The 24510-nt window shown below is 58.9% G+C and overlaps 3 protein-coding genes across 7 annotated transcripts in view; 1 reads left to right on the top strand and 2 right to left on the bottom strand.

Annotated features, from left to right (window-relative positions):
• Positions 1-10: 10 nt before the first annotated feature.
• GNPTG (N-acetylglucosamine-1-phosphate transferase, gamma subunit) lies at positions 11-13694 on the bottom strand. Of its 2 annotated transcripts, none has more exons than XM_012647678.1 (11): positions 13640-13694; positions 13512-13563; positions 13370-13437; positions 1557-1611; positions 1408-1491; positions 1244-1337; positions 1053-1167; positions 889-971; positions 679-810; positions 515-596; positions 11-429 (listed from the first exon to the last, which is right to left on the bottom strand). In XM_012647678.1, the coding sequence occupies exons 1-11, from the start codon at positions 13689-13691 to the stop codon at positions 332-334; spliced, it is 915 nt and encodes a 304-aa protein (XP_012503132.1). In that variant the 5' UTR covers positions 13692-13694; the 3' UTR covers positions 11-331. The 2 variants fall into 2 exon arrangements, with proteins under 2 accessions (XP_012503132.1, XP_012503133.1); XM_012647679.1 differs by having other exon boundaries at positions 13512-13554.
• Positions 13695-13808: 114 nt separating this feature from the next.
• Positions 13809-16673, top strand: TSR3 (TSR3, 20S rRNA accumulation, homolog (S. cerevisiae)). Its single transcript, XM_012647677.1, has 6 exons — positions 13809-13962; positions 14054-14273; positions 14653-14846; positions 15677-15853; positions 15977-16040; positions 16304-16673. The coding sequence occupies exons 1-6, from the start codon at positions 13851-13853 to the stop codon at positions 16461-16463; spliced, it is 927 nt and encodes a 308-aa protein (XP_012503131.1). The 5' UTR covers positions 13809-13850; the 3' UTR covers positions 16464-16673.
• A 639-nt stretch (positions 16674-17312) lies between these two features.
• The window catches only part of BAIAP3 (BAI1-associated protein 3), an 18223-nt gene continuing 11025 nt past the window's right edge, over positions 17313-24510 (bottom strand). The window contains exons 8-34 of one of the 4 annotated variants that reach the window (XM_012647673.1): positions 23588-23783; positions 23265-23309; positions 23089-23166; positions 22873-22975; positions 22522-22629; positions 22348-22443; positions 22150-22253; positions 21819-21939; positions 21481-21605; positions 21310-21400; positions 21131-21187; positions 20960-21057; positions 20820-20871; positions 20568-20698; positions 20281-20404; positions 20065-20208; positions 19865-19957; positions 19576-19767; positions 19418-19486; positions 19247-19326; positions 19070-19178; positions 18696-18767; positions 18454-18534; positions 18265-18385; positions 18073-18196; positions 17791-17996; positions 17313-17708 (exon numbers count right to left, since the gene is read on the bottom strand). In XM_012647673.1, the coding sequence (XP_012503127.1) occupies positions 17605-17708; positions 17791-17996; positions 18073-18196; positions 18265-18385; positions 18454-18534; positions 18696-18767; positions 19070-19178; positions 19247-19326; positions 19418-19486; positions 19576-19767; positions 19865-19957; positions 20065-20208; positions 20281-20404; positions 20568-20698; positions 20820-20871; positions 20960-21057; positions 21131-21187; positions 21310-21400; positions 21481-21605; positions 21819-21939; positions 22150-22253; positions 22348-22443; positions 22522-22629; positions 22873-22975; positions 23089-23166; positions 23265-23309; positions 23588-23783 (2924 nt within the window). In that variant the 3' untranslated portion in view covers positions 17313-17604. The remainder of the gene's footprint in view (positions 17709-17790; positions 17997-18072; positions 18197-18264; positions 18386-18453; positions 18535-18695; positions 18768-19069; positions 19179-19246; positions 19327-19417; positions 19487-19575; positions 19768-19864; positions 19958-20064; positions 20209-20280; positions 20405-20567; positions 20699-20819; positions 20872-20959; positions 21058-21130; positions 21188-21309; positions 21401-21480; positions 21606-21818; positions 21940-22149; positions 22254-22347; positions 22444-22521; positions 22630-22872; positions 22976-23088; positions 23167-23264; positions 23310-23587; positions 23784-24510) is intronic. The other 3 variants (XM_012647674.1, XM_012647675.1, XM_012647676.1) reach the window with 3 other exon arrangements.

Below are 24510 nucleotides of genomic sequence, written 5' to 3'. Positions count from 1 at the left end.
AACAAGAAGGTAGTATTTATAATGCATAATCATTTACTTGTAGTGAATTGTTTAAAGCTGTTAACACTTAAGTTTTTTACACTATAGCATTTATGCAATGGTTTACAGAAGTCTTGGAATTATTTTTATCAGTATGGGAATTAATTAAAACTTTGAATCTTTATTCTGTCTGCATCTCTGGGCAACAAACTGAAACTGGCCGGCTGGTCCCTGAGTGTCCCCGCCTGGCCCCAGAGGAGCCTCTGCTGCAGTGCGCTTGCTCCTGGGCCTTTTGAGCCTGCGGTGCGGCCGCGGCTTCTCTGCCCCTGCCCAGGCTCCCCGAGGTTCTGGGTCACAGGAAGTCCCCACGCGGTCCTGGATCACCTCGCAGCTGCTCGGGGGGTCTGTCTGTGAGTGTGTCGCGGGCCAAGTGCTCGGAGCTGGAGGTTCCTGCCCGAACACCGGGTGGCACGTCAGGCTCTGGCCCTGCAGGAAGTTGCAAGGTGGGCTCGGCCCCACCCCAGGCGTGACTTACCTGTGGGCTTTGTGTAGCGGATGCCATGCTGGGCGAGCAAACTTCTAAGCCTTTTTATCTCCTTTGACAGCTGTGTGTGTCCCTAGGACAAAGGAGTTCAAGGGAGAGTCAAGCCACTTGGTGGGCGGCTGTCATGTCCAGGGCCCCCTCCCCCAGCTCTGTACCTTTCTGCAGTTTTCCAGGGTCTCAGATCCCAGGCCCTCAGGACCTCCCTCCTGCAGTGCAGGTTCGTTTTCTCCTGGGGCCTTTAAATAGCCAGCATCCTCGAAAAGCGCCCTCAGCAGCTTCGCATGGCCCTGAAGGTGGAGGCAACAGATGGAGCACCCCGCCCCCCAGCGGGCCGGCCAGGGGTGCCCCTCTGTGTGTGCCCTCACCTGGGGGGTGATCAGCTCATCGGCCAAGTCCTGCTCCACCTGGTCCCACCGCTGCTGCAGGGCCTCCGGCAGCGCCGGGTACACTGAGGATCCAACCAAACCTGGATTGGCCGAGCCCTGGCACCCCCCCCCCTCCCCCCCGCCGCCGCGGCCCAGCATCCTACCTAACAAGGAGTGGGGGTGGCAGACGAGGGGGGTCTCGAACGTCAGCGAGTAGACGCAGGTGCTGGGCTCGGACACGTGGGCCAGTCGGTTGCTTTTTCCACAGGTAAGCTCCACCTGGGGAAGGGGCCTTGGTGGGCGGGCTGGGGGAGCCCAGGCCCCTCTTCCCGGGCACCCGTCCTCACTGCCCCACCTTGCTCTGCCGGCTCCGGGAGCGGCAGGAGTCACCGTCCCTCATCCACATGCTGGCGAAGGTGTTGTTGGTGATTTCCCACTCCTGCCAGATGCTGGGGGGCGGGGGGAGCGCGTGAGGCTGGGCCCCAGGGCTGAGGCACCACCTGCCCGTCCCCCGCTCACCCGAGAATGCCGCTGTAGGCGTTCCAGCGGAAGGTCTGCTCGTGCTGCGTCACGTTGTGGAACGGGCAGAGCTCATACTTGTACCTGGGGGCACAGGCGGTGTCAGGGGTCCCTGGCTCCACCCACCCCACCCCCAAGCCCCCACTTACGTGGACTCCACCAGGCTGAAGCACTTGCCGGCGAGTCTGAAGAGATGCTCGGGCCCTAGGAGAGCAGAGCGGCAGGTGAGACGGGGGCCGCGCCGCGCCGGGCCGGCGGAAGAGCGGACACCCCGCAACGCTAGGGGCCGTCGCAGGGGAAAAGCCTTAAGATGAAGCACGAGAACTTGACCGATGTCAGCAAAACGCCAGCCCAGGAAGCTCCGAGCTTGGTTCCCGTGGAAACCAGAGCACCAGGACCTGGCTGAGCTGGAGCACAGACGGTCTCCAGCAGCCGGTGAGCGCCCACCCGACAAAAAGCCACATTCAGACCGGCAGGACGAGCTCTGTGGCGTTTGTGCTGGTCTCACGCTGCCTACCCAGGGCTCAGGAGGGTCGGTGGCTGCCCGGGAAAGCAGCAGGGACCTCGGGCCAGGTGGACATGCGACACCATGGAGAGCCCAGCAGCGGGAGGAGGGGGAGCTCAGACACTCAGAGCAGCCACATCACACAGGGACCTGGGGACAGCAGTCACCCTGGACCTCAGGCTGACCCTGAGGCTCAGGGCACACCCAGCCAACAGGTGAGGGCCGCGCGCACAGAACCAGTTTGCACAGGCTGGCAGAGTAGCCTGTTTTTCCAAAGGACCAATTTTCAACAACAAAAAATCACAAGGCGAACAGATGAAACAGGAAAACTTGTCCCATTCAAAGGAAAAAAACTGACAAACCAACTGGGAATTGTACGTCCAGCTGAACTGTCCTGCAGACCTGGGAGTCCATCACCGACAAGCCGGACCTGGAAGACGTGCCAGGCTGGCCGCGTGCGCACGACGCTACACGGTGACCGGGAGCTGGGCGGGGAGGAAGGTCCGCCGATGGTAAATGTGCGCACAAACCTATAAATCTACAGGACTCAAAAGACAAATGCATAAAAACTAATTATAAAGCTATGTTGGGGGTACACAAGATAAAGGTGTCATCTGCGACACAGGAAACAGTTGGGGCACACAGAGCTGTGTAGCATTAGCTCCTGTAGGCGACTGAAGTCAAGTTGGGGTAAATTTAAACTCAGATTGGGTAGTTTTGGGGTGTTACATGTAATCCCCATGGTAACCACAAAGGAAATGGCAACAGAATATATAAGAAAAGGAATCAAAATATGTCATTACAACAGAAGCCAATGGAGAGGCAAAAATGACGGGAAGCGTCACTTTTGCGTTTTGTTCTCTTTATTGTGATCAGAGTAGGTGGATTAACTCCCCCTCAAAGGCACAGAGAGGCTGAACAAGCAGAAAAACAAAGGATCTCACTGTAAGCTGCCCATGAGAGACTCATTTTAGATCTAAGGAGGAAAAAGATACTCCTTGCAAACCACCACACGAGAGCTCGGGATCCTTACGGCACACAAACTTTAAGTCAGAACATGATACACTGACACCAGCGTCCCCTCCCCAAGACTGTGTGACAATTATATAAACGTGCACAAACGTGAAGTAAACATTCGCAAAACTGAAGGGAAAAATAGTTCTACCTTAATGCTTGGAGACACGAATGTCCCACCTCTAATGACGGGCAGAACAGCAGGAAGGCGAGGGAACGAGACCTCGACAGCTCCAGCAGCAGCTGCACAAGCTACCCCACACTCGTCTCTACGAACGTACGCAGAACGAGATCATACGAAGTGTCTTTTCTGATTACGAAAATGAAACTAGAAATCAGTGTTGGAAGGGAAACTGGAAAATCCACAAATATATGGAAATTAACACATTCTTGAGCAGTGGTCGGTGCCCTGGGAGAGCGGTGCTGAGAGGGACGCTTACAGCTGTGCGTACTTAGATCCTTCAAATCAGTAACCTGACTTTTTGTACCTTAAGGCAGGGGCCCCCAACCTGTTTGGCATGAGGGACCGGCTTCATGCAGGACAATTTTTCCAGGGCCTGGGGTAGGGGTGGGGGCAGACGGAGCTCAGGCCCTGGTGTGAGTGATGGGGGGATGGGAGTGGCTGCAAATACAGATGAGGCTCCCCTCGCCTGCCACTCATCTCTTCCTGAGGTGGGTCCCTAACAGGCCACAGACCGGTACCGGTCCGCAGCCCAAGGATTGGGGACCACAGCCTTAAGGAACTAGAAAAAGAAGAGCAAACTAAACCCAAAGGTAGCAAAAGGAAAAAAAAACAATAAAGATTAGGGATAAATAAATTAGCAATTATAAAAAACAAGAGAGAAAAATAAAAACCAAAAGTTGGTTCCTCCAAAATATCAATAAAACTGACAAAGCTTTAGCCAGACTGACCAGGAAAGAAAGACTCAAATCACTGAAACCAGAAATGAAGTGGGCTTGTCACTACCAATGTCACAGAAACAAAAAGGCTAAGAATACGCGCTGTGATGAGCAACTGTCCAGTGACACTTGGTGGCCTGGATGCCAGGACCAGTCCGTGGAACACACACAAGCTGCAGTGCCTGTAACCAGCCCCAGGACAGAGTGGTCAGAAACCTCCCAAGGAAGAAAAGCGCAGGAACTGGTTTCACTGGTGAATTCTATCAAATATTTAAAGAGCACCAGTCTTTCTCAAATGCTCAAAAAAATTGGAGCGGGGAGAACACTTCTTAACGTACTCTGTGACGCCACAATTACCCGGACCAATATCCCTTATAGGCTGGGCGCAGAGGCTCATACCTATAATCCCAGCACTTTGGGAGGCTGAGGCAGGAGGATCACTTGAGCCCAGGAGTTCGAGACCAGCCTGGGCAATATGGTGAGACTCTGTCTCTACAAAAATACAAAACTTAGCCAGGCATGGTGGCAGGCGCCTGCAGTCTTAGCTACTCTCGAGGCCAAGGCAGGAGGATGGCTTGAGCCCAGGCGTTGGAGGTTGCAGTGAGCTAGGACGACGCCCCTGCACTCCAGCCTGGGCAAAAGACCCTGTCTCAAAACAAAACCAACTAAAAAAAAAAAAAAATGATGCAAAAATCCTCAACAAAATACCAGCAAAAGGAACGCAGCAGTGGTATCTAAAGGATTATACACCATGACCAGGTGAAGTTTCTTTCGTGGAAGGTAAAGATGTTTCAACACTTGAAAATCAACCGCTGTCATAACGCACCAAAGGAACAGAACAAAGGGGAAACAACCACGATTCACCTTGAGCAATGCAGAAAAAGCAGCTGGCAAAAACCAACACCCTTTCATGATAAAAACACAACAAATTGGGAACAGAAGGGTCATCCTCAGTCTGATAAAGGACACGTACAGAGCCCCAGGGAACGGCGGCCGGAAGCTTCCCTCTACGACCAGGAACAAGACAAGGACGCTGTCAGCACTGCCATTCTCCACTGTACTGCAAGTCCTGGCCACAGCAGTCAGGCAAGAAAAGGAAATAAAAGGCATCCAAATTGCAAAGAAAGAAGTAAAATTATCTGTTTGCAGATGACATGGTCTTACATTGTAGAAAGCCCTAAAGATTCCACAAAAAATTGGTTAGAGCTAATAAAGAAATCAGCAAAGTTGCAGGATACAAAATTGACATTCAAAACTCAATTGCATTTCAAACACCAGTAAATACTATGAAAGCAGTTCCACTTACAACAGCATCACAAAGAACAAAATACTTAGGAATACGCTTAACCAAGGAGGCAAAAGACTTGTACCCTGAAAATTACAAAATAATGCTGAAAGATATTAAAAACACAAATAAATGGAAACATAGCCCGAGTTCAGGGATTGAAATATTTAGTATTTTTAAGATCACAGTACTGCCCAAAGTGAACTACAGATTCAATGCAACCTCTATCAAAATCTGAGTATCGTTTGCAGAAATGGAAGAGCACATCCTAAAATTCATGTGGCATCTCCAAGGACCCCAAATAATCAAAACAATCTTGATAACAGAGTTGAAGGACTAACACTTACCGATTTTAGAAATTACTTCAAAGCTACAGCAATTAGAGCAGAGTGGCACTGACATAAAGACAGACACACAGACCAAGGGAAGGCAGCCCAGAGGCCAGGAATCAACCCTGACCACAGGCAGGCGAGGTGACAAGGTGCCAGGAATATTCGGTGGGGACAGGACAGGCATTCCAACAGCTGGCGCTGGGAGAGCCGCATGTGCACAGGAGAATGAGGTTGGACCCTTGCCTCACACCGTGCACAGAAACCAGCTCAAAACAGAGACCGAAATGTCATTCACAAAAACCATGAAGCTCTCAGGAGAAAAGCTTCTTCACGATGGACGTGGCAACGGCTGCTGGGCTATGACAGGGAGAGCACGGGCAGCAAAAGCAGGGGTGGACAGACGGCCCACAGGGCGGGAAGACACTCGCAGAGCACGTCTGACAAGGATCACCCAGAAGGGACAAGGAACTCCCACCCACGCAGCGTAAACCGGGCTGAAGCCCACACGCACCCGAGAACACTGATCGCTAGGGAAACGCAAACCAAAACCTCACACCCACTGGGACGTCCTTAGGACGTTTATCGAAGACCTGCAAATAGCAAGTGCTGACAAGGACGAGAAGAAGCCGGAACCGCCGCGCACCACGGCTGGCGAGAAACGCCGCAGCTGCCGCGGCAACAACTCGGGGGCTCCGCCAAGAGCTGCACAGAACCCTCCTGTGGTTCGGCACATCCGCGCCCAGGAACTGGAGCAGAGCCTGAGTCGGACACTGCGTTCCCCTCGCCACAGCCAGAGGTGGGAACCACGCGAGTGTCCGCGAATGAATTACTTGAACAAACTGCTGGGCAAAGAAAATGTGGTCACACAACGGGATGTTATGTGCCCATGAAGAGAAGCGAAGGACTAATCACGCTACAACCTGGATGAACCTCGGGGATATCATGCTAAGAGATAAGCCAACGCAAAAGGTCGCATGTTGTATGACTCGCTTGTATGAGGTGGTCCCTGAACGGGGACGTTCACGGAGACGGAAAGTAGAGCAGCGGTTACCGGGGCTGGCAGGGAGGGGAACCGTGAGTCGGTGTTAAACGGCACCGAGTGTCAAGCCGTGATGCCGAAAAGGGTTCTGGAGATGGACGGTGGTGACGGCCGCGCAACAGTGCGAATGACGTAGAACTGTGCACTTAAAATAATTAAAATGGCAAATTTTGTTTTGTTTTCACTGTGGTAAAATACACATAATAGGAAGAGGAGGCGAGAACGACCCCCGGACCGACCCAAGCCCACGCGCCGCTGCATCCCCGCGTCCAGCGCCTACGTCCCGCCGCCGTCGCCACCATGCCCAAGAGAAAGGCTGAAGGGGATGCTAAAGGGGATAAAGCCAAGGCAAAGGATGAACCACAGAGAAGATCCGCGAGGTTGTCTGCTAAACCTGCTCCTCCAAAGCCAGAGCCCAAGCCTAAAAAAGCCCCTGCAAAGAAGGGAGAGAAGGTACCCAAAGGGAAAAAGGGAAAAGCTGACGCTGGCAAGGAGGGGAATAACCCTGCAGAAAACGGAGATGCCAAAACAGACCAGGCACAGAAAGCTGAAGGTGCTGGAGATGCCAAGTGAAGTGTGTGCGTTTTTGATAACTGTGTACTTCTGGTGACTGTACAGTTTGAAATACTATTTTTTATCAAGTTTTATAAAAATGCAGAATTTTGTTTTACTTTTTTTTTTTTTTTAAGCTATGTTGTTAGCACACAGAACACTTCATTGTTGTTTTTTGGGGGAGGGGGCATATGTCACTAATAGAATTGTCTCCAAAGCTAGATCGATATGGCGAAAACACCTTTCCCTTCTAGTTTTGAGAGACTTCCTCTTGGCTCTCAGGAGGAGGGATTCCCTGATGTTGACACATAGCCACCTTGGCACAAATGCCTAGTGGTATGGAAAAACTAATTTGCTTTTATGTCCTATTCTCCCTCTCTGCCTTCAGCATAGTCTTAACTCCCTTAAACCCAGACACCTCTTGGGGCCTGACCTCCAATAATTGCTTACCAGTATGTCAGGTAATCGGAACTTTACAGTGGCACCACTGAGGTGGCATCCCTCAAAAGAGCAGCAGCTCCATTTGTAGATTGTGGATCTTCAGACAAATTCTGCCATTTTCATTTCATTTCCTGAAAGTCAGGGTCGGCTTGTGAAAAGTTGTTAAACAACATGCTAAATGTGAAATGTCAACCCTCACTCTAAACTTTCCCTGTTCAGAGCATCAAATGAAGACTTCATTGGGTTTTACAGTGGCTGTCTGATTTTGGTAGACCATTGAAGAAGGGAGTTTGAAAGTTGTTGTATACTGTTAACGATTGTCTGCCCATGTCCTGCCTGAAATACCATGATTGTTTATGAAAAGTATCTTTAATAAAGCTGGATACAGTTTGGCTTGGAAAAAAAAAAATACACATAATAAAAAAGCAGCACAAGAACTAGAACTGTGGCCGGGCGCAGCGGCTCACGCCTATAATCCCAGCTCTCTGGGAGGCCAAGGCGGGAGGATTGCTTGAGCTCAGGAGTTCGAGACCAGCCTGGGCAAGAGCAAGACCCCGTCTCTACTAAAAATAGAAAAACTAGCTGGGCGTGGCAGTCCCAGCTACTCGGAGGCTGAGGCAGGAGGATCGCTTGAACTCAGGAGGTGGAGGCTGCAGTGAGCGGTGATGACACCACTGCACTGGACTCAAGGCGACAGAGTGAGACTGTCTCAAAAAATAAAAGAACTAGAACCGAGTCAGGCCTGGCAAATGCCACACAGAGTGCTGAAGGAAAGGAAGGCTACACGAGCAGTCTCTGCCCACAGACAACAGGGGCTTTGACAAATCGAGACCAACGGCAACTCAGGAGCAAAAAATGCCCAAAGCAGCCTCCAGTGAGGAGAAATGATACTTTCTGCTTGAAACACCCCAGGCGGCTTGTCAACTGAAACACAGTTTGATTCAGCACCGCCTGCAACTTGGTGGCCACAGGGACTGGCTCAGTCAGCTACAGGCCTGTCATTTGCTGGGGCTGGGTTAGGCTGCGGCAGCAGGGAGGGGACCCTGTGCATCTGCCCCCACCCCACCGTAAGTGGGTCACGGGGCCTCTGCGCTGGAGCGGGCTGTGCTATTCCAAACCTGGGTGACGCGGCTGTTAGCTTTTTTCTTTTCTTTTTAAAGCTATCTGCAGTATTACTTTTTCTATTAAAAACCAAAATAAACACACAGGAGGTACAGAGTGACCATCCTGGTAACCGGCTCTCGCCCTTCCTCCTGAAGGAGCCAGAGCTGGCGCCGGAGAACCACTGTCCAAGGCCAACCCGGAGTCTGCCCCTGCCCCTACCCCAGCCCCAGCCCCAGCCCCAGCCCCTGGAGAGCCGCCTGGAGTTTAGCTCCCTGACCTCTGGCTCTCCCCTGGGGCTATGGCCCTTGTCCCTACCTGAGGACACAGGATGCACCTCAGCCCTCCTCTGGATGGGCTGCGTGTGGGCGGCCCCGCACTCGCGCTCGCCTCCCGCCCTCAGCCCCTCGTGCCCGCCCCCGCCACCCGCACCCCAGGGGCCCCCGGGCACACAAGGCTGGCAGTGGCAGGAGGCAGTCTGGAGTGGTCTGCTCACTCACACGCACCTGTGGCTGGCACCAGGATGGTGCCACAGAGTGGGGACTCCAGCTGCTGGACGCTCACCCTCATCCAGGGGATGGTGCCACAGGCCCACCACGCTGGCATTCCTCAGTCGTGGGGCCACCAAGTCCCTTGAGTGTAGCCCCTGGCCCCTCCTTCAGGGCCCCCTCCCACCTGGTCGCCCTCCCTTCCTCCAGCCCGGTCCTCCGATCTCAGCTCCCAGCGCCCCCCACCGTCCTTCCTGACGTGGGTGTGGGCATCTGTGCAGATGCCCGGCCCCCACTCTGGCCTGCAGGCATCCACTCCGCTCCCCTTGAGCCGGACACGCCCGGACACCTGGGCTGGACTCGTCACTACCCCTGCCGGCGGGGACCATCCCCAGGTTCCTTATTTACCTGCCTGGGCACCACAGCCGGCACTGCCAGGACGCTCACTGCTGCCCTCTGCCTGCAGGCCCAGGTGACCCCAGCACCAGCTGCCCCGGGCCCCAGCTCTGCAAGACCCTTGGGCTGGCTGAGTGCAGAGTCCCTCGTTCGCGCCCCACCAGCTCCGTCCCTGCTCAGACCCGGCGGAGGTGGGGAGGCCTCACTGGCCCCGTGTCTCTTGGTGACAAGCCTTCCTGAGGGTGGCCTTTGCTCCCTGGCCCGGCCCCACACCTATGCACCAATCCCCTCCTGGTTTCCACAACCCACCACGTGCTTCCCCCGGGGGCCTCACCCACACCCACACCCACCCACCAAGGAAGCCTAAACCTCCTGGATCAGCCGCGACCCCTCCCCAGGCACCAAGCAGGCCTGTTCGGAAGCTCAGTTGGGCCCAGGCTCCCATCCCCATGGCTTCTCCAGCCAAGAGCCAGGGGCCACCCTGCTCCACCCTCGCCCTCTCCCCACACCGGGGGCCAGGCCCTGCCAACGGCAGGAGTCTTCCTGGTTGCCCGCTGCCTCGAACACCGCCTCCGACCCGAACACCCTCCGGGGGCACACTGGACACCAGCACCTGCCCTGCCTGCCCCTCCTGCCACGTCAGGGATGTGGGCTCTGAATCACAGACCTGACGACCACTAACCACTGCCCACTCCCACTGTTAGGGGATGAGGCTCCCACTGATGGGGTAGAGACCCAGGCCCTCGGGGTGCCCACTGCCACCTCGCGGAGGCCCAGCCCTACCGGCCTGCCAGCCCGCACCCCTCCTCCTGGGGCCAGCCAGTGCCACCGCCTCTGCTGGGACCTCCAAGGCCTGGGCCACGACCATGAGTGTCCTGTTCAGCCTCGTCTTTCCGCTCGGCTCCCCGCGAGCAGGGTGGGTCTGGCCGGCCTCACGCCACGCGGCCCGCGCGCGGGATGCGCCGTGCAGTTTGTGTTGAAAGAGTGCCACACCAAAGAACGAAGAAAGCACTTAACACATACGCACCTGACGACACAGCTACAGAAAAACACTGATCAGAAGAAAAACACCATCAGCAAGACGGAAAAACGACAAACTGCCGAAAAGGAGGGACGTCTTACGTCAAGATAAAGTCAGGTCCCTGACGTACAGAACTTCCAGAGATCAAGAAATACCACAACCCAGCATGTAAATGTTTTCCCATGTACATGTTCCAATATAAAATAAAAAGGACGAAATAAGTCCATAAACCGAAAACAAAGCAAAACAAATGAATCTTACTGTATATGATTAGTGACGTCACCTCACAGGGAAAAGAATCATCCTTAATGACTCGAGAACACGTATTTCCTGGAGTTTTAGTAGCAGCAGTGCTGTTGTCGGAGTCTTGAAACCGTTACATACGTGCTACGGAGGCAGGAACTGTGTTGATGACATCAGAAGCCACGCCTGTGGACAGCAGACCAGCCTCCTGCCGCCACCACAGACCACGTCCCATGGCTTCTAACACCTCCATCTCCTCCCCGTCCCTTTCTCCTCACATGTGTTGACCTAAACTATCCGCCGTAGCTCAAATTATTTGTTTTATTTTGTTTTCATTTGAGGGTGAAGACTCAGTTTCAGTCTTTGGATCTAGGTTTCCAGTTAAGTATACAGTCAAGTATTAATTAACAGCACAAGGGATGGGTTAACTTTACAATAAGAACTAGTGTTGGGTGGCGTTTGCAAGAATCTTTTTTGGGGGATGAAATTTCTACCTGTTATATATTAAACATTCTTATGCTGTGCTACAAAGCTCTAGCAAATGTGAGGCACCCCTGAGGACTCAGTTATTCTCCAAGATGAGACATGTCCTTGGGTTAAATTAAAAGCCCTGGGCAGGCACAGTGGCTCATGTCTGTAATCCCAGGACTCTGGAAGGCCAAGGTGGGCAGAATGCTTGAGGCCAGGAGTCTCTACTAAAAAAAAACAAAAAAAAAACCACATTATTGGGGTGTGGTGGAAGCACCCGTAGTCCCAGCTACTCAGGAGGCTGAGGCGGGAGGATCGCTTGAGCCCAGGAATTTGAGGTTGCTGTGAGCTAGGATGATGCCCCTGCACTCAAGCCAGGGTGACAGAGCAAGACTATTTCCAAAAAAAAAAAATTATACCGGTCACCACAGCTTTGGCATCTCCTGTTTTCCACGCTTGGCTCTCAGGTTCCTGGCTTTTCTTCCCACAGTCCCTCCTCACCCCTTTGCTGTCCTGTGTAGTGATTTTAGTGAGAGAAATTTTTGCTGCACCCCCGTCCTGCACTACATATGAGTCCCAAGTTTTATTACTGCAATAAAAGTGCTTCATGCTGGCTTTTCTAAAAAACAAAAAACCCCCCACAAAAGTTAATGCCATAAAAATCTAAAAAAAAATAAAGGGGGAGGGGGCTGTTCCAGATTAAAAGACTCACGAGACATAATTAGCCAAATGCACATGTGAACCCCGACCGGCCCTGGCTGGGAAACGGGGTGGAGGTGACGACAAAAGGCATTCTTGACACATTGGGGAGGTCTGGGTACTCGCCGGCTGCGTTACAGAATTACTGCTAATTGGGGGGGCGGAAGAGTCAGATTGGAAGTATTTGGGAGCAGAGTCATGATGTCTACAATCTACTTTCAAGTGGTTCAGAAAATACTCACTTTTTCAAAAATGACAACAGAGGGAGAAGACAAAGCAAGCATGGCACAATGCTAACTGCTGTGCCGTAAGGAGAGCATGCTGGTGTCTCGTCTCATTCTTCCCATTTTTCTACTTCATACTTTTAATAACAAAAATTTTAAATACTTTTATTCAGAGTCAGAGTCCACATTAACAAACCGCAAACTTGGCGCTGCATCATCTGGCCCCAGTATCCGCAACCTCACCCTCCACCGGCCCGCTCAGTCCCCTCTGGCCCTGGCTTCCTGCTCAAGCTCCGTGGCTGTGTGCTCAAGGTCCCTTTGCAGGATCCCTCCCCCCAGATAGCCACAGTGCTTTACTCCCTTTCCTCCTTCAGCTTTTGGCCACAATGTCACTTCTCAAGACTTCTCCTGACCACCCTGTTTAAAATGGCAGTCCCCGAAACAACGCACACACTCCCTTCTCTGCCTCGCATACCTGCACAGCATTTTTCATCACCCGGCATTCTCCACGTTTTACCTACTTCTTTGTTCACTGCCGGCTCCTCTGTTCCCATTACTGTCCGCTCCATGAGGACAGCACTGGAGTGTTTTGTTCATTGCTGCAACCCCAGCACAGCCCCTCTTTTAGATTTTTGTTTCTCATATTTAGTACTTCCTCAGTGTTCGAAATGCACATACTCTAAGACCCAGCGACTTCACTTCTGGGATCTTGCCTTGGGAAGCCACTCACACTGGGTAGAGACAGACGCCTACAATGCGGTGTTCTCCACAATGCTACTTCTAATGGCCAACAAATGTAAACAACCTAAGTACAGTAGGCGCCAACAGAGAAAGGCACAGCCATCCTATGGAGACCAAGCACCAAGTGCACAGAATGAAGACCTACATCCACCACCATGAAGAACTAAAGACATACAGCGAGTGACAAAGCAGCAAAGTACTCGTGTAGTTTCACTGTGTTTTAAAAAAGAATCACGAAAACGTACTACACGTTTTCTACTTGAGTACGTACCGACGGTCACCGAGCTATTAGCAGCGCTTACCTCTACAAAAGGAAATGAAGAAGTATGGAGATAACTGCTTTAACTCGGTACAGGAACGCTGCGGTATATCCTCGCGCGCCTAACCATCCATTTCAGAAGGTTGGCAAACCAAGGCACGAGATTCCAGGCCTAACTCGCGGGGTCCCGCATCCAAGGCCGCCCCTCCTCCCAACCGGAGGCCCCGCGCCCGCCGCCAGGGCTCTGCACTCACCAGACACCGGTGCCGGCTCCCTCTTGGGCTGGAGACGGCTGGTCTGGGGCAAGAACAGGTTGTTCACCCTACGGGAAGCGGCAGGATCAGCGGGGAACCGGCCCAGGCCGCCGGGCCCGAGCCGCCCCGCGACGCCGCTCACCCGAACGTGTTGGGCTCCTCCACCACCTTCATCTTGGCGGCGCCTGCGGGCCCTGCGGGGAGGGGGTCGGTGAGGAGGTGCGGGGGGCGCGGAAGGGGCGGGGGGCGGGGGCGCACGGGGCCACTAACCGCGCGCCGCGAGCCCGAGGAGCAGCAGGACGCACGCCGCCTTCGCCGCCATGGCTCGGCGGCGGTCAGGTGGGCGCCTGTCGGGTCACGTGACGGCGGGAACCGGAAGTGGCGCGTCCACGCGTGCGCAGACGCGAGGGCCAAAGCGGATGCCTGGCGGCTAAGGGGCGTGCCCGGGGTCTCGCGCGTCTCGGGGACCGGGTTCCCGGCCATGGGCCGCAGAAGGGCAGCGCGCGGGCGAGCGGAGGAAGGCGGCCGCGCTCGGCACCTCCCCGGCCGCTCCCTGGAGGCTTTCGCCCGGGAGGTGGGCGCCGCGCTGCGCGGTGAGCGGGGCGTGGGGGGCGTGGGGGACGTGGGGGGCGGGGGCCGCTGGCGGAGCTCGCGCTGAGCCCGGTACCTTCTCTCCTGGCGCAGCGTCGGTGGAGCCAGAGGCGGCCGAGGGCGAAGGCGACCCGGGCCCCGCGGCGCTGCCCTGCGCGCTGGCCATGTGGGAGCTGGGCCACTGCGACCCCCGGCGCTGCACCGGCCGCAAGCTGGCCCGCCTGGGGCTAGTGCGCTGCCTGCGCCTGGGCCACAGGTTCGGCGGCCTCGTGCTCAGCCCTGTGGGCTCCCAGTACGTGTCCCCGGCAGACAGGTAGGCGCTGGGGACTGGGGAGGGGCGGGTGCCTGCCCCATCTCTTCCTCTTAATAAGCCGCCCCGTCTCCAGCGCATCGTTGTTTTCAGGGTTCACTTATTTGTACTCGTGTATCACACACATACACCCTCCACGCGTGGACGGGGAAGGTGTCTGTCTGGTTTGCCCCCACTGCTGAGTGCAGAGCTTGGGATGTAGGAGGACCTAGGATAAACGTTTGTTGAGTGAATAAACGAGCATGCTCCAGGTACCTCACGCAGCTGCCTGGAAAGCTTGCTCATGAGGGCCTTTTGGGGATAGGGAGTTGTGTCCTCGTTTCCCTAGCAAGGCCAGTCTCCAGGGATGTACTTCACCTTAACCAGATGCTGTTCCTGACAGACAGCTGGTGGCACAGTCTGGGGTCGCTGTCATTGATTGCTCCTGGGCCCGACTGGATGAGACGCCATTTGGGAAGATGCGGGGGAGCCAGTTGCGGCTGCTGCCCTATCTGGTGGCTGCCAACCCTGTCAACTATGGCCGGCCCTGCAAACTTTCCTGTGTGGAGGCTTTCGCTGCCACCTTCTGCATAGTAGGTGAGTTTTAGGGTCCGACACCAGCCTGACGTGACAACCTGGTGGTCCAGCTATTCTGTGGGCAGAACCCAGGAGAACATGAGGGATGTACGGGGAGGTGGTCAGGCCAGGCCTGGGTTTCACTCCCAAGTCCCACTAAAAGCTTAGGCCCTGGGTTGGTGTGGTGGCTCACGCCTGTAATCCTAGCACTCTGGGAGGCCGAGGCGGGAGCTCAGGAGTTTGAAACCAGCCTAAGCAAGAGTGAGATCCCGTTTCTACCAAAAATAGAAAAATTAGCTGGATGTAGTGGCGCCTGTAGTCCCACCTACTCTGGAGGCTGAGGCAGGAGGATCGCTTGAGCCCAGGAGTTGGGGGTTGCTGTGACCTAGGCTGATGCCATTGGCACTCTAGCTTAGGGAACAGAGTGAGACTATGTCTCAAAAAACTAAAACATTTAAAAAAGCTTAGGCCCCATGTAGTTGAGTGGAGTCAGAATGGGACAGCTGCCCAACGAAGGCTGGCGCCACTATCGTTGTTGGCACTGCCCTGATGAGCTCCCCAACTCAGAATCTGGGGTCCAGAGAGGCCCAGGAGGAGACCCAGCAGGGGTGGGGGCAGCCTCTGTGGGGATGTTTGTGTTTCTCAGCACAGGGGAGGGGCTTAGTGGGCTGCGGATTGTAGCAAGGGAGGTGGAGGCCCTTATAGCCTCTGCTGTCAGGGCTGTAAGTTGGTGTTTGTTGGGGACCCCACAGTTACCTGGCACAGCAGCACCACCTGTCACCCCAGGGGATCAGGGCGCGTTCTTGGAGGGATTGTCAACGTCTTTGGGTTTCCTGTTTCTGCACCATCAGGCTTTTCAGACCTTGCTGTGATCTTACTGCAGAAATTTAAGTGGGGCAAGGGCTTCTTGGACCTGAACCGCCAGCTCTTGGATAAGTACGCAGCCTGCAGTGGCCCACAGGAGGTGCTGCAGGCAGAGCAGGAGTTCTTGGCCAGCCCCAAGGAGAACCCCAAGGAGGAGGAGATCGGTGAGCCCTGGCACGGTGGGAGCTGAGACCCGCCCGCCCCAGGCCTGCCAGCCCCTTTTGAAAAGCCTAGGGTTGGGGGTTTGGTTCTGCCCTGAGCTTAGTCGCTTTCCTCTCTTGGTTCAGACCCCTTTGACGTGGATTCAGGGCGAGAGTTTGCAAACCCCAACAGGCCCGTGGCCAGCAACCGGTAGGTCTGTGGGCTTCCCAGTTCGTGGTAGCTCAGATCCAGGGCTCTCCTTGACCTCTGGCCTCAGCCCGTCCTGCTGCATGGGAGTGGATGCTTTTGTGCCTAAGAAACAGGAAGGGGATGTTCCCTGGAGAGGTTCTGGTTAGAGAGAGTGGGGCATAAGAGGAATTTGTCCTCGGCTCAGGGGTGGATCAGTGCAACAGGGAGGGGAGCCTCAGACTGGCCAGGGATGACGACGCTGGAGAACATACTCCCCCTTCCAGGCTGCCGCCAGACACTGATGACAGTGACGAGTCTGAGGAGCAAGAGCCTGATGCTGAGGACAGCAGCTGCTCCAGAGAGGGGGAGACTCCGGAACAAGGGGCTGCGGCCAGGTCCCCAACTGAGATTTGGAAAGGAATCAAGAAACGGCAGAGAGACTGAAGGTCGCAGGCGTGTGTATTGCAGAGACTGGGTGACGAGGAAATCGAGAGACATGGGAACACAGGCAGGCCTGGCGGTCTTGGCCCCAGGGGACTGGCCACTCCAGCTTCTCACGGCCTTGCTCTGGGTCCTGTCTCGGAGCCTCTCAATGAAGCTGCCGGCCAGGAAGGAGCCCCCGTGTGAGTCTGGTTCTTTGCACTGGGCCTGGTGGCAGCTGGGGGACTCCTGGCCTCTGGTAAGGAAGGGTCTGGGCCATGGAGTAAGTCTTGTGTGGTCACGTATGTGTATATGAAAGGACAGTGACCAGTGGGCACAGAGCCCCTTACACTGACCACATCCTTGGCTGGCATCCGTGGCCTCATGGAGTGACCCCGCAGGAACCTCTCCCAGGCCTAGAGCCTGGTGGGGAGTGGAGGCCTGTGCGGTTCTTAGCAGATCTGCCCTCCACATCCACTCTGGGTGGAGGATTGCACAGCCGGGAGAGGGCTGCCGAACACACCGTGCTCTCACCGCCGCCCTCCCCTGGGTCCCGGGAGCTGCTTTCCTCCAAAGCTTGGGCTGCCCAGACCTAACAGCAGGCCTTCCTGCCTCTCTGGCATGCAGAGGCCTCGCCCTCCCCCAGGAGAGACAGAAGATGGAGTTTCCTCTGCTGTGGGGCTCTGCCCTGCGGCTCTGTTGGGGGGCTGATGGCAGGAAGCTGAGCAGCACCCCTGGCCTCTACCCACTGGTACCCATAGCTCCCCCAAGCCCCCTGCACTTCCCAGTGGGGACCACCAAAAATGTCTCCACACGTTGCCCCATATCCCCTGGGGAGCAAAGCCACCAAGAGCAGGTGCCCGCCCACCCGTGCAAGGTAGTGGGTGGAGAAGCCCACCTGTAGCCAGGCCCACTGTAGTCTGCTCTGTGTCCAGGGGGCAGCTGCTGGCCACGTCCTACTGAGCTGGCCACCCAGATTGGGGGCTGGGGCACAAGGTTCACAGCACACACCAAAGGGACACAGCCAGGGTAGGTGGGAGCCAGGGGTCCAGCCACAGCACACGTCACACAGCTGAGAGGGGCGCCATGGGCCCTGGCTGCACAAAGCTGGCCACAGTGACAGTAGGTGGGGGAGGGGCTGGGGCTGGCGGCCAGTGGCTGGGGCTCAGGGGTCCGCCTCCATGTACTTCTCCAGCTCCTTGAGTTTCTTGACAAACTCCTGCGCCTCCTTGCTGCCGCGCCCTTCCAGCATCCGCAGCGCCGACCTCACTGCAGGTGGCGGACAGGCATGTGGGAGCCAGGGCAGGCCGGTCGCCCCCCAGCCCCCACCACTGCCCAGACGTGCACTCACCCTGGGCTCTGGGCCGGCACAGGTGCAGGGTGACAGGCTGCCCAGCCCTCACGGCCCCTCCCACCTGGGGCCGTGCAATTCCACTGACGCTGCCCAGGCCGAGGGCCGCCTCCCCCGCGAAGTCGTTGGTGGACAGCCAGTCGTGGTCCATGACCGTGAACAGCACACAGGCCCCGCGGCGGCGGCACGCCTCTGCAGGCACAGAGCTGCAGGCGGAGGCCCGTCACCTGACCCTGCTCAGGGTGCGGGGGGCCGGGGGTGCAGGCGGTGTGGGGCACTCACAAGTGGAAGAGCTCGTCGTACACCGGGTGCAGCGTCCGGGCCTTGACCTGGGTCCTCTGGCTGCGGACCAGCGGGAAGAGGTGCGGTGGGCCCAGCTCCACGATCACAAAGGGGTCACTCAGGCCTGAGGGGCACAGCCGTGAGTTGGCCTGCCCTGCCCACCCCGCCCACCCTGGCAGCACCGCACCTCACCGTTGGCGTCCAGGGGGAGCAGGTCGGCGGCGTGCAGCACCTCCACAGCCAGCCGCTGCTCGGCCGCCTCGTAATGGCAGCGGACACTCAGGCGTCCAAACCGGTTCTGCTCCAGGGACCTCTGCAGAAAGGCGAGTGAGTGGGACGGGGGCTCCCAGGGCGGGGCCGAATGCCCACCGCGGCCCCTACCTGCTTGAGCTTGTCCAGGTAGAACTGCTCGATGCACTCTCGGGTGGAGCACTTGTGCAGCCGCAGCTCCTCCTCCAGCCTCTGCAGGGGGGTGATGGGAGGGGACACCACCTAACTCCTCATGGCCGCCTGGTGGGCCATTTCATGCTCGAGGGTGCAGCTAGTGTGGGCCTCAGTTTGAACTCGGGTTCCCAAGTCCTTCCCCGCCATACACCGACCCGCCCGGAAGAGTCTGGCCTCACCTTGTAGCTTCCGTCCCTCAGGCTCTCCAGGGGCAGGCCCTGGCCCTCAGCATGGAAAAAACTGACCAGGGCCTGGCACAGGGAAAGAAGGGAGATACTTGAAAGAGCCTGGCTTATGCTGGGGACAGGGACAGGTGGGACCCCAAGCAGCAGCAGGGTCTCAAGTTCGGGGCAGAGCTGCTTCCCACACCTGGCGTCAGAAGCCCAGCAAGCCCGGGCGGTGCTGGCACCTGAGGCGGGACCGCTGGGAGGAAGTGCTGCCTGGCGGAGCCCTGGATGGCTGCCCTCCCAGCAGAGGAGACCGGGCGTGCCCGCAGGGGGCAGGACGGGACAGAGGAGGGGCCAGCGGGGAAGGCAACCCCACATGGCCTCACCTCCAGTGTGAAGTGGAAGCGGCCGTAGAAGTCAGCAGAGACGTCGCGGTCTGCGCCCAGCGCCTGCAGGATGGCCTGCAGGAGCAGCTCCCAGAGGGCCTCCAGCACCCTGCAGGGCGCAGCGTCAGCGACCTCACGGCCTCGCCCTCCGCCACCCCCTTGCTGCACAGTCAGTACCTGCTCAGGTGCTCCTTCACCAGGGAGGCGTTCAGCAGGGCCAGCTTCTCGTCCAGGTACTTCATGAGCGGGGCCACTGCCTGTGGGCAGCGGTCCTCAGGGCCAGCCTGGCCCGGGGCCCACCCTGCCCCGACACACACCCTCCGCCCCACCCTAGGCCCAGACGCTCACCTCCTCGTTCTGAATGGAGTCAGGGGAGAGGCTGACGTGCTGCACATACTTGCGGATGTCGCCCACCATCTGAGGGAGGGGTGGCACTCAGCACGGGCACAGGGGCCCCAGGCACGGCCGCCCAGGCCCAGGTCCCCGGGCCCTGCCCTCCTGCCCACCTTGGAGGTCAGGTGCGCCGTCACAGTGCGGGCCTCCCGCTGCAGGTCCTCGTCCAGGGCCTGCATGCAGCTGAGCAGGGGCCGGGGAAGCACCCCCTCAGGCCCGGCAGGCCCCTCCACCCACGCCAGGCCCCGCAGGGCCTGCCCGGCAGCCTTGCGCACAAGCTCCACGTTGTTGAGGACCACGCAGAGCTGGGGGAGGTGTGACCGGAGATGAGTGGGTCTGGGGCCCAGGGCCTGGTGGGGGCTCCACCCAGCCTGCCGCCTGCCCCACCCCCTGGCCACTTACCGGCTCGCTCACTGTCTCACCAGCTGCCCCGGGCTGAGTGTCCACCTTCTTCCGAAGCAGCTCCGTGTAGAAGAGGACGGCCTCACACATGTCCTGGGGTGGGAGAGGGGCTGGGGAGCTGTGGGCCCCTCCCCTGGGCCTGCTGCCCCTCCCCCACCCCATCTCCAGCCCACTCCCCTCACCCCCCAGCACCCTCGCACCTGGCTGAGTTGGGTGCCCAGCACCTGGGCCTGCGGCGGGTCAGGCCATGCCAGGCGGAGCCAGAGCTCCTGGATGTGGCTGAAGCAGAGGCCAGCAGTGGCCGCAGAGCTGCTGTGCTTGGAGGTGGTGTCCATGGGCTCCAGCTAGGAAGGCAGGAGGCCTGGGTCGCTGGGAGGCCCAGACATGCCCCAGTGTCCTCAGGCCTGGGCACTCACCGTGTCCACATCCACAGCTCCCTGAAGCCGCCACTTGGTCTGGTCCCGCAGCACCTGCAGCCAGAGCTTCACGGCAGGCAGGAACGGAGCATGGATGCCGGCCAGGGCCAGGGAGCGGCTGTCCCTGTGGTCGGAGGCTGGTCAGAGCTCGTTGTTGACTCAGACACCTAAAGCCAGCCTGTTCCCAGTGCACAGCCCAGGGGTACCCAGAAGGTACCCTCATAGGGCTGTGGGTGCCGGTCCTAGAGCCCAGCTGCAGGGCGGGGAGCAGGTGGAGGGGCACCCACCGGCCAGGGATGCTGCTCCAGAACCGCTGAATGTCTGCCAGAGTCAAGTAGAGCTCAAAGAGCCCTGAGGCCACCTCGAGGGTCATCTTGGGGCTCAGCTCCTCTGTCAGGACCCAGGCCTCCTCAGCCACCTGCCGGGAGGGCGGAGTCAGGCCACAGGCAACAAGGAAAGAAACCCAGGCCCCTCCCAGGGCCTCCTGCCACTCCCCACACCCAGCAGGCACCAGGGTCGGGAGCGGGGACCCTTCTCACCAGACGCTCCAGCTGCCGGAAGGTGAGGGTGAAGAAGTCCACCTTGAGGATGCTGCAAAGGACGTGTCTCAGGCACCTGCTCCCCGACAGCAGGCCCTGCTGGTCCCCACCCACCCCTGCACCCCAGCCCCCAGGCCCACCTGTGGAAGAGGCTGGCATAGATGCTGAAGCAGGACTGCAGGTCATCGTAGATGGCATCTGCTAGCTCAATGAGCCCAGGAAGGCGCTGGGGCCCGGGCTGCAAGGAAGGCTGGCTCACACTGACCTTTCGGCCCACCTTCACCCACACAGCCCCGCCCCTAGAACCACACCTGCTCTCGAGCACTCTTGGTGTTCAGCATCCTGTCATACCACTCCCGGTTGCCTCTCTGCAACAGAAGCCACCAAGGCAGCATCGTGGGTCAGAGGGACGAGGGAGAGTTGTGGCAGGAGACGGTGGTACAGAAGTCCCGGACCAGCCCAGCAGGGGAGGGCAGGGCCCGAAACACACCTTCAGGGCGGCAGCAACGTCCATGTTCAGCTCCGTCTCAAAGGGACAGATCTCGAAGGAGGGCTGGAAGACCTGCAGCTTGCCCAGACACCTGGGCGAAGGGAGCCGCTCACTCAGAGCCTGCCCGGCTAGTCCCCCCCCCGTCCCCGCCCCCACAGCAGCTGTACCCACTTCAGCAGCAGCTCCAGGCGGCAGACGGCTGTGCTGTTGGTGGCGGGGAAGTAGTCTCGGAGCTGGCGCAGCAGCTGCAGCCCAAACTCGGAGAAGGCGGAAAAGCTGTCAGCCAGGCTCTCCTCCTGGGGGACAGGGCCCTTCAGAGCTGGGGACACCAGTGCCAGCAGCCCCGCTCGGCCACTGATGCCGAGATTCATCGTCCCTGCCTCGGCCCTCGCGCATCTCCTGCTGCAGAGCACTTGCTCTCTCCCAGGGCAGCGGTTCGGCTCGTTCCCGGTTCTCAACCGAGCAGGCCCAGCCACAGCGCTCGCTCCCTCCACCGGCGCCCTGCGCACCTGCTCCTGGGGCAGCGAGGCCGCCTCCTCCCAGTGCACCTGCAAGTCCTCCAGCAGCCCCAGCAGGTAGCCGTAGTCCAGCGTGCGGGTCTGATGGTGGCGGCTGCTGACCTGCCAGTGCCTGTGGGGGCCGGTGGGTGGTCAGGCTGCGCCCGGCACCGCCCCCGCCCCGCCCACCGCTCACAGCCCCGCCCCCGCCCCATAGACTGCCCAACAAGAAGCCTACCCCTTCACTGTCCCGCCCACCCATAGCACCGCCCCTGCCCCGCCCACTCACAGCAGGCCCCTCCCATGGCCCGCCCACTCGGCCCGCCCCGCCCCGCCCACTCACAGCACGGCCAGCTGCAAGGGCGACAGGTTGCTCTGCGCTCCGTGCAGGCAGAGCACGGTGGCCGCGGGCGCGCTGAGCTCTCCGCGCCAGCTGCTGGAGTTGGGCTGGGGAGGAGGCTGGGCGTGGGCGGGGGCAGGGAGACGCCCCAGCCCCGCCCCAGCCCCACGCCGCCGCCGGAGTCCCGAGGGCGCCCACTACCTCCTCGGCGCGGTGCTCGAACTGCAGCAGGCGGCTGAGCAGCAGCAGGTAGGACAGGAAGCCCGATCGCCCGCGCTGGCTCATGGCCGTGTCCCTCTGCAACAGAGCCCCGTCACTGGCTGCCCTCCCACCCTCCGCAGTCCGTGGGTGCAGGGCGGGCCCGGCGCTCCCCACCTGCGTGGTGATCAGCTTGAGGACCAGGTGGCAGTCCCCCTGCACGCGGGACGCGCTGGAGCGCGGTTCCAGCTTGAACCAGCGGTCGACACCAGCCACAGGCACCTCCTGGGGAGGCAGGGGTCAGAGCAGGGGTCAGAGCCGCCAGGCTGCGCCCCTCCCTCCCTCCCCGACGGACCGAGGGAGCACTCTGGGCGGTCCCAGTCCTCCCTGTCCCTGCAGGTGCGCCGCAGCCCCAGGTGTGTGCGCGGCTCAGGGGGACCACAGGACATGAGCACTGGAAATGCCTGGGAAGGTTGGGGCACCCGGGTGCCTCTGTGAAGCACCCCGACCCTCCCCGTGCCCGCCCACCTGGACAGGTATGTTGAGGCACCCCAGGAAGTCATCAGTGTGGTCCTCGGTGGGCCCTGCGGTCCCATTTGCTCGGGCTGACTTGACAATCTGTTTGAAGTACCTGGGCACAGCAGGGTGGGCGTCACACTGGTGGTCCCTGGGGAGCCACTGTGCACTGGGCCCCGTGGCCAGGCCGAGGGCACAGGTCTGGGCACAAAGGCCCCACCCCTGTACCTGCTCATGCCCTTCAGGCCGATGACTTCGTTCAGCTTCCTGCACGCTTCCACCAGGGACACGTCATCGTCATGATCCCTGGGGGTGGGGGAGCACCTGGCTTGTCTGGAGCCCCCAGCACGGCCTGGAGTCCCCCTCTTCCCCCAGACCAGAGGCCCCCATTCCCGGGCCCCTACCAGATGTCCAGGTGCAGCTGGTCCGTGCTGACATCCTCGATCTCGCTACAGGGAGAACACAGAGGTGCCCGTGGAGGTCCCAGGTGCGCCAAGAAGTCCAGGCGCAGTGTGGACGAGGCCATGTGCTCTGGTTCCCAGATGGGCTGCCTGGGCTCAAATCCTGACCTGCCACTTGCTCCCAGCTGTGTGGCCACAGGGGCACAATGTCCCTCTCTAGAAAGTGGGCTATGCCCAGTCCCCGTAGCAGCTCCCTGGAGCAGGCTGTGGGCCATCACCCTCCCGCCCCAGCCTGGCCGCCCGGCTTCACAGACGTAGGGGCTTACAAGAGGAAGTGCTCCTTCCACACGGGGTTCAGCGTGCTGCTCTTGACCTCGGTGACCCGGATGCACTTGGCTGGCAGCGGGCCGCCACGTTTGCCACCCTTTCGGAAGCTGAAACGCTGCTCCTTCTGCGCACCCGGCTCCCGCGGGGCACCCGAGGCGGGCAGGATGCCCAACATGCAGTAGGGGTCGCTAAAGCCTGGGAGGTGGCAGCTGCCTGAGCCCCCGACCCCGCACCCCTCCCCCCCAGGCCTGGGTGTGACCAGGGTCCGCTGGGCCCCACTCACCATTGGGGTCTTTGGCCAGAAGGTTCTTGGCACGCATGACAGAGACTTTCAGGGCGTACGAGGGGGCCTGTGGGCAGAGGGGCACGGGGGGCCTGGCAGGGCTGAGCTGCCCCTCTGGACACCTGCTCAGCATAAACATGACAGGGCCTGGCCTCGTGCCCCCACCACCCCCAGGGCCCTGGCATGCGGGCACGGCGGTGACCAGGCCCCGCTGAGGCGGGCAGTGGCCTTCCTTACCTTGGCCGCCTTCACATGCCCAATGGCCTCGGCATGCTCCTCAGGGCTGGTGCCAAACACCTGTGGAGGGCGGGCAAGAGGGAGGGGCCCAGGGGACCCCTGAAGCGGGGCTAGCCACTGCCCTCGGGGCCTCAGGTTCAGCCCCAGCCAGGAGGGTCAGCGCACAGAGGCAGGGAAACCCACTCTGCCGCGTGCCTGGGAGGGCAGCTGGCGGGTCTGTGCCAAGGAGTGTGAGTCACACCCATGGACGGTGGGTGTGAGTGGGGCACACCAGTGCGCATGGAGAAGTGGGGGTCGCAGCGTGCTGGCCAGGGACAGGGAGTTCAGGGCAAGCGCAGGTGAGGAGGGAAGGTGTGTGTCCATCTGCCCGTCCTTCTGGGAGAGTCTGCGTATCTCTCCTCC

Source organism: Propithecus coquereli, unplaced genomic scaffold (assembly GCF_000956105.1).
Source record: "Propithecus coquereli isolate 6110/MARCELLA unplaced genomic scaffold, Pcoq_1.0 Scaffold27, whole genome shotgun sequence".
NCBI lineage: Eukaryota > Metazoa > Chordata > Mammalia > Primates > Indriidae > Propithecus > Propithecus coquereli.
This window is presented reverse-complemented; position numbering and strand designations above follow the sequence as displayed.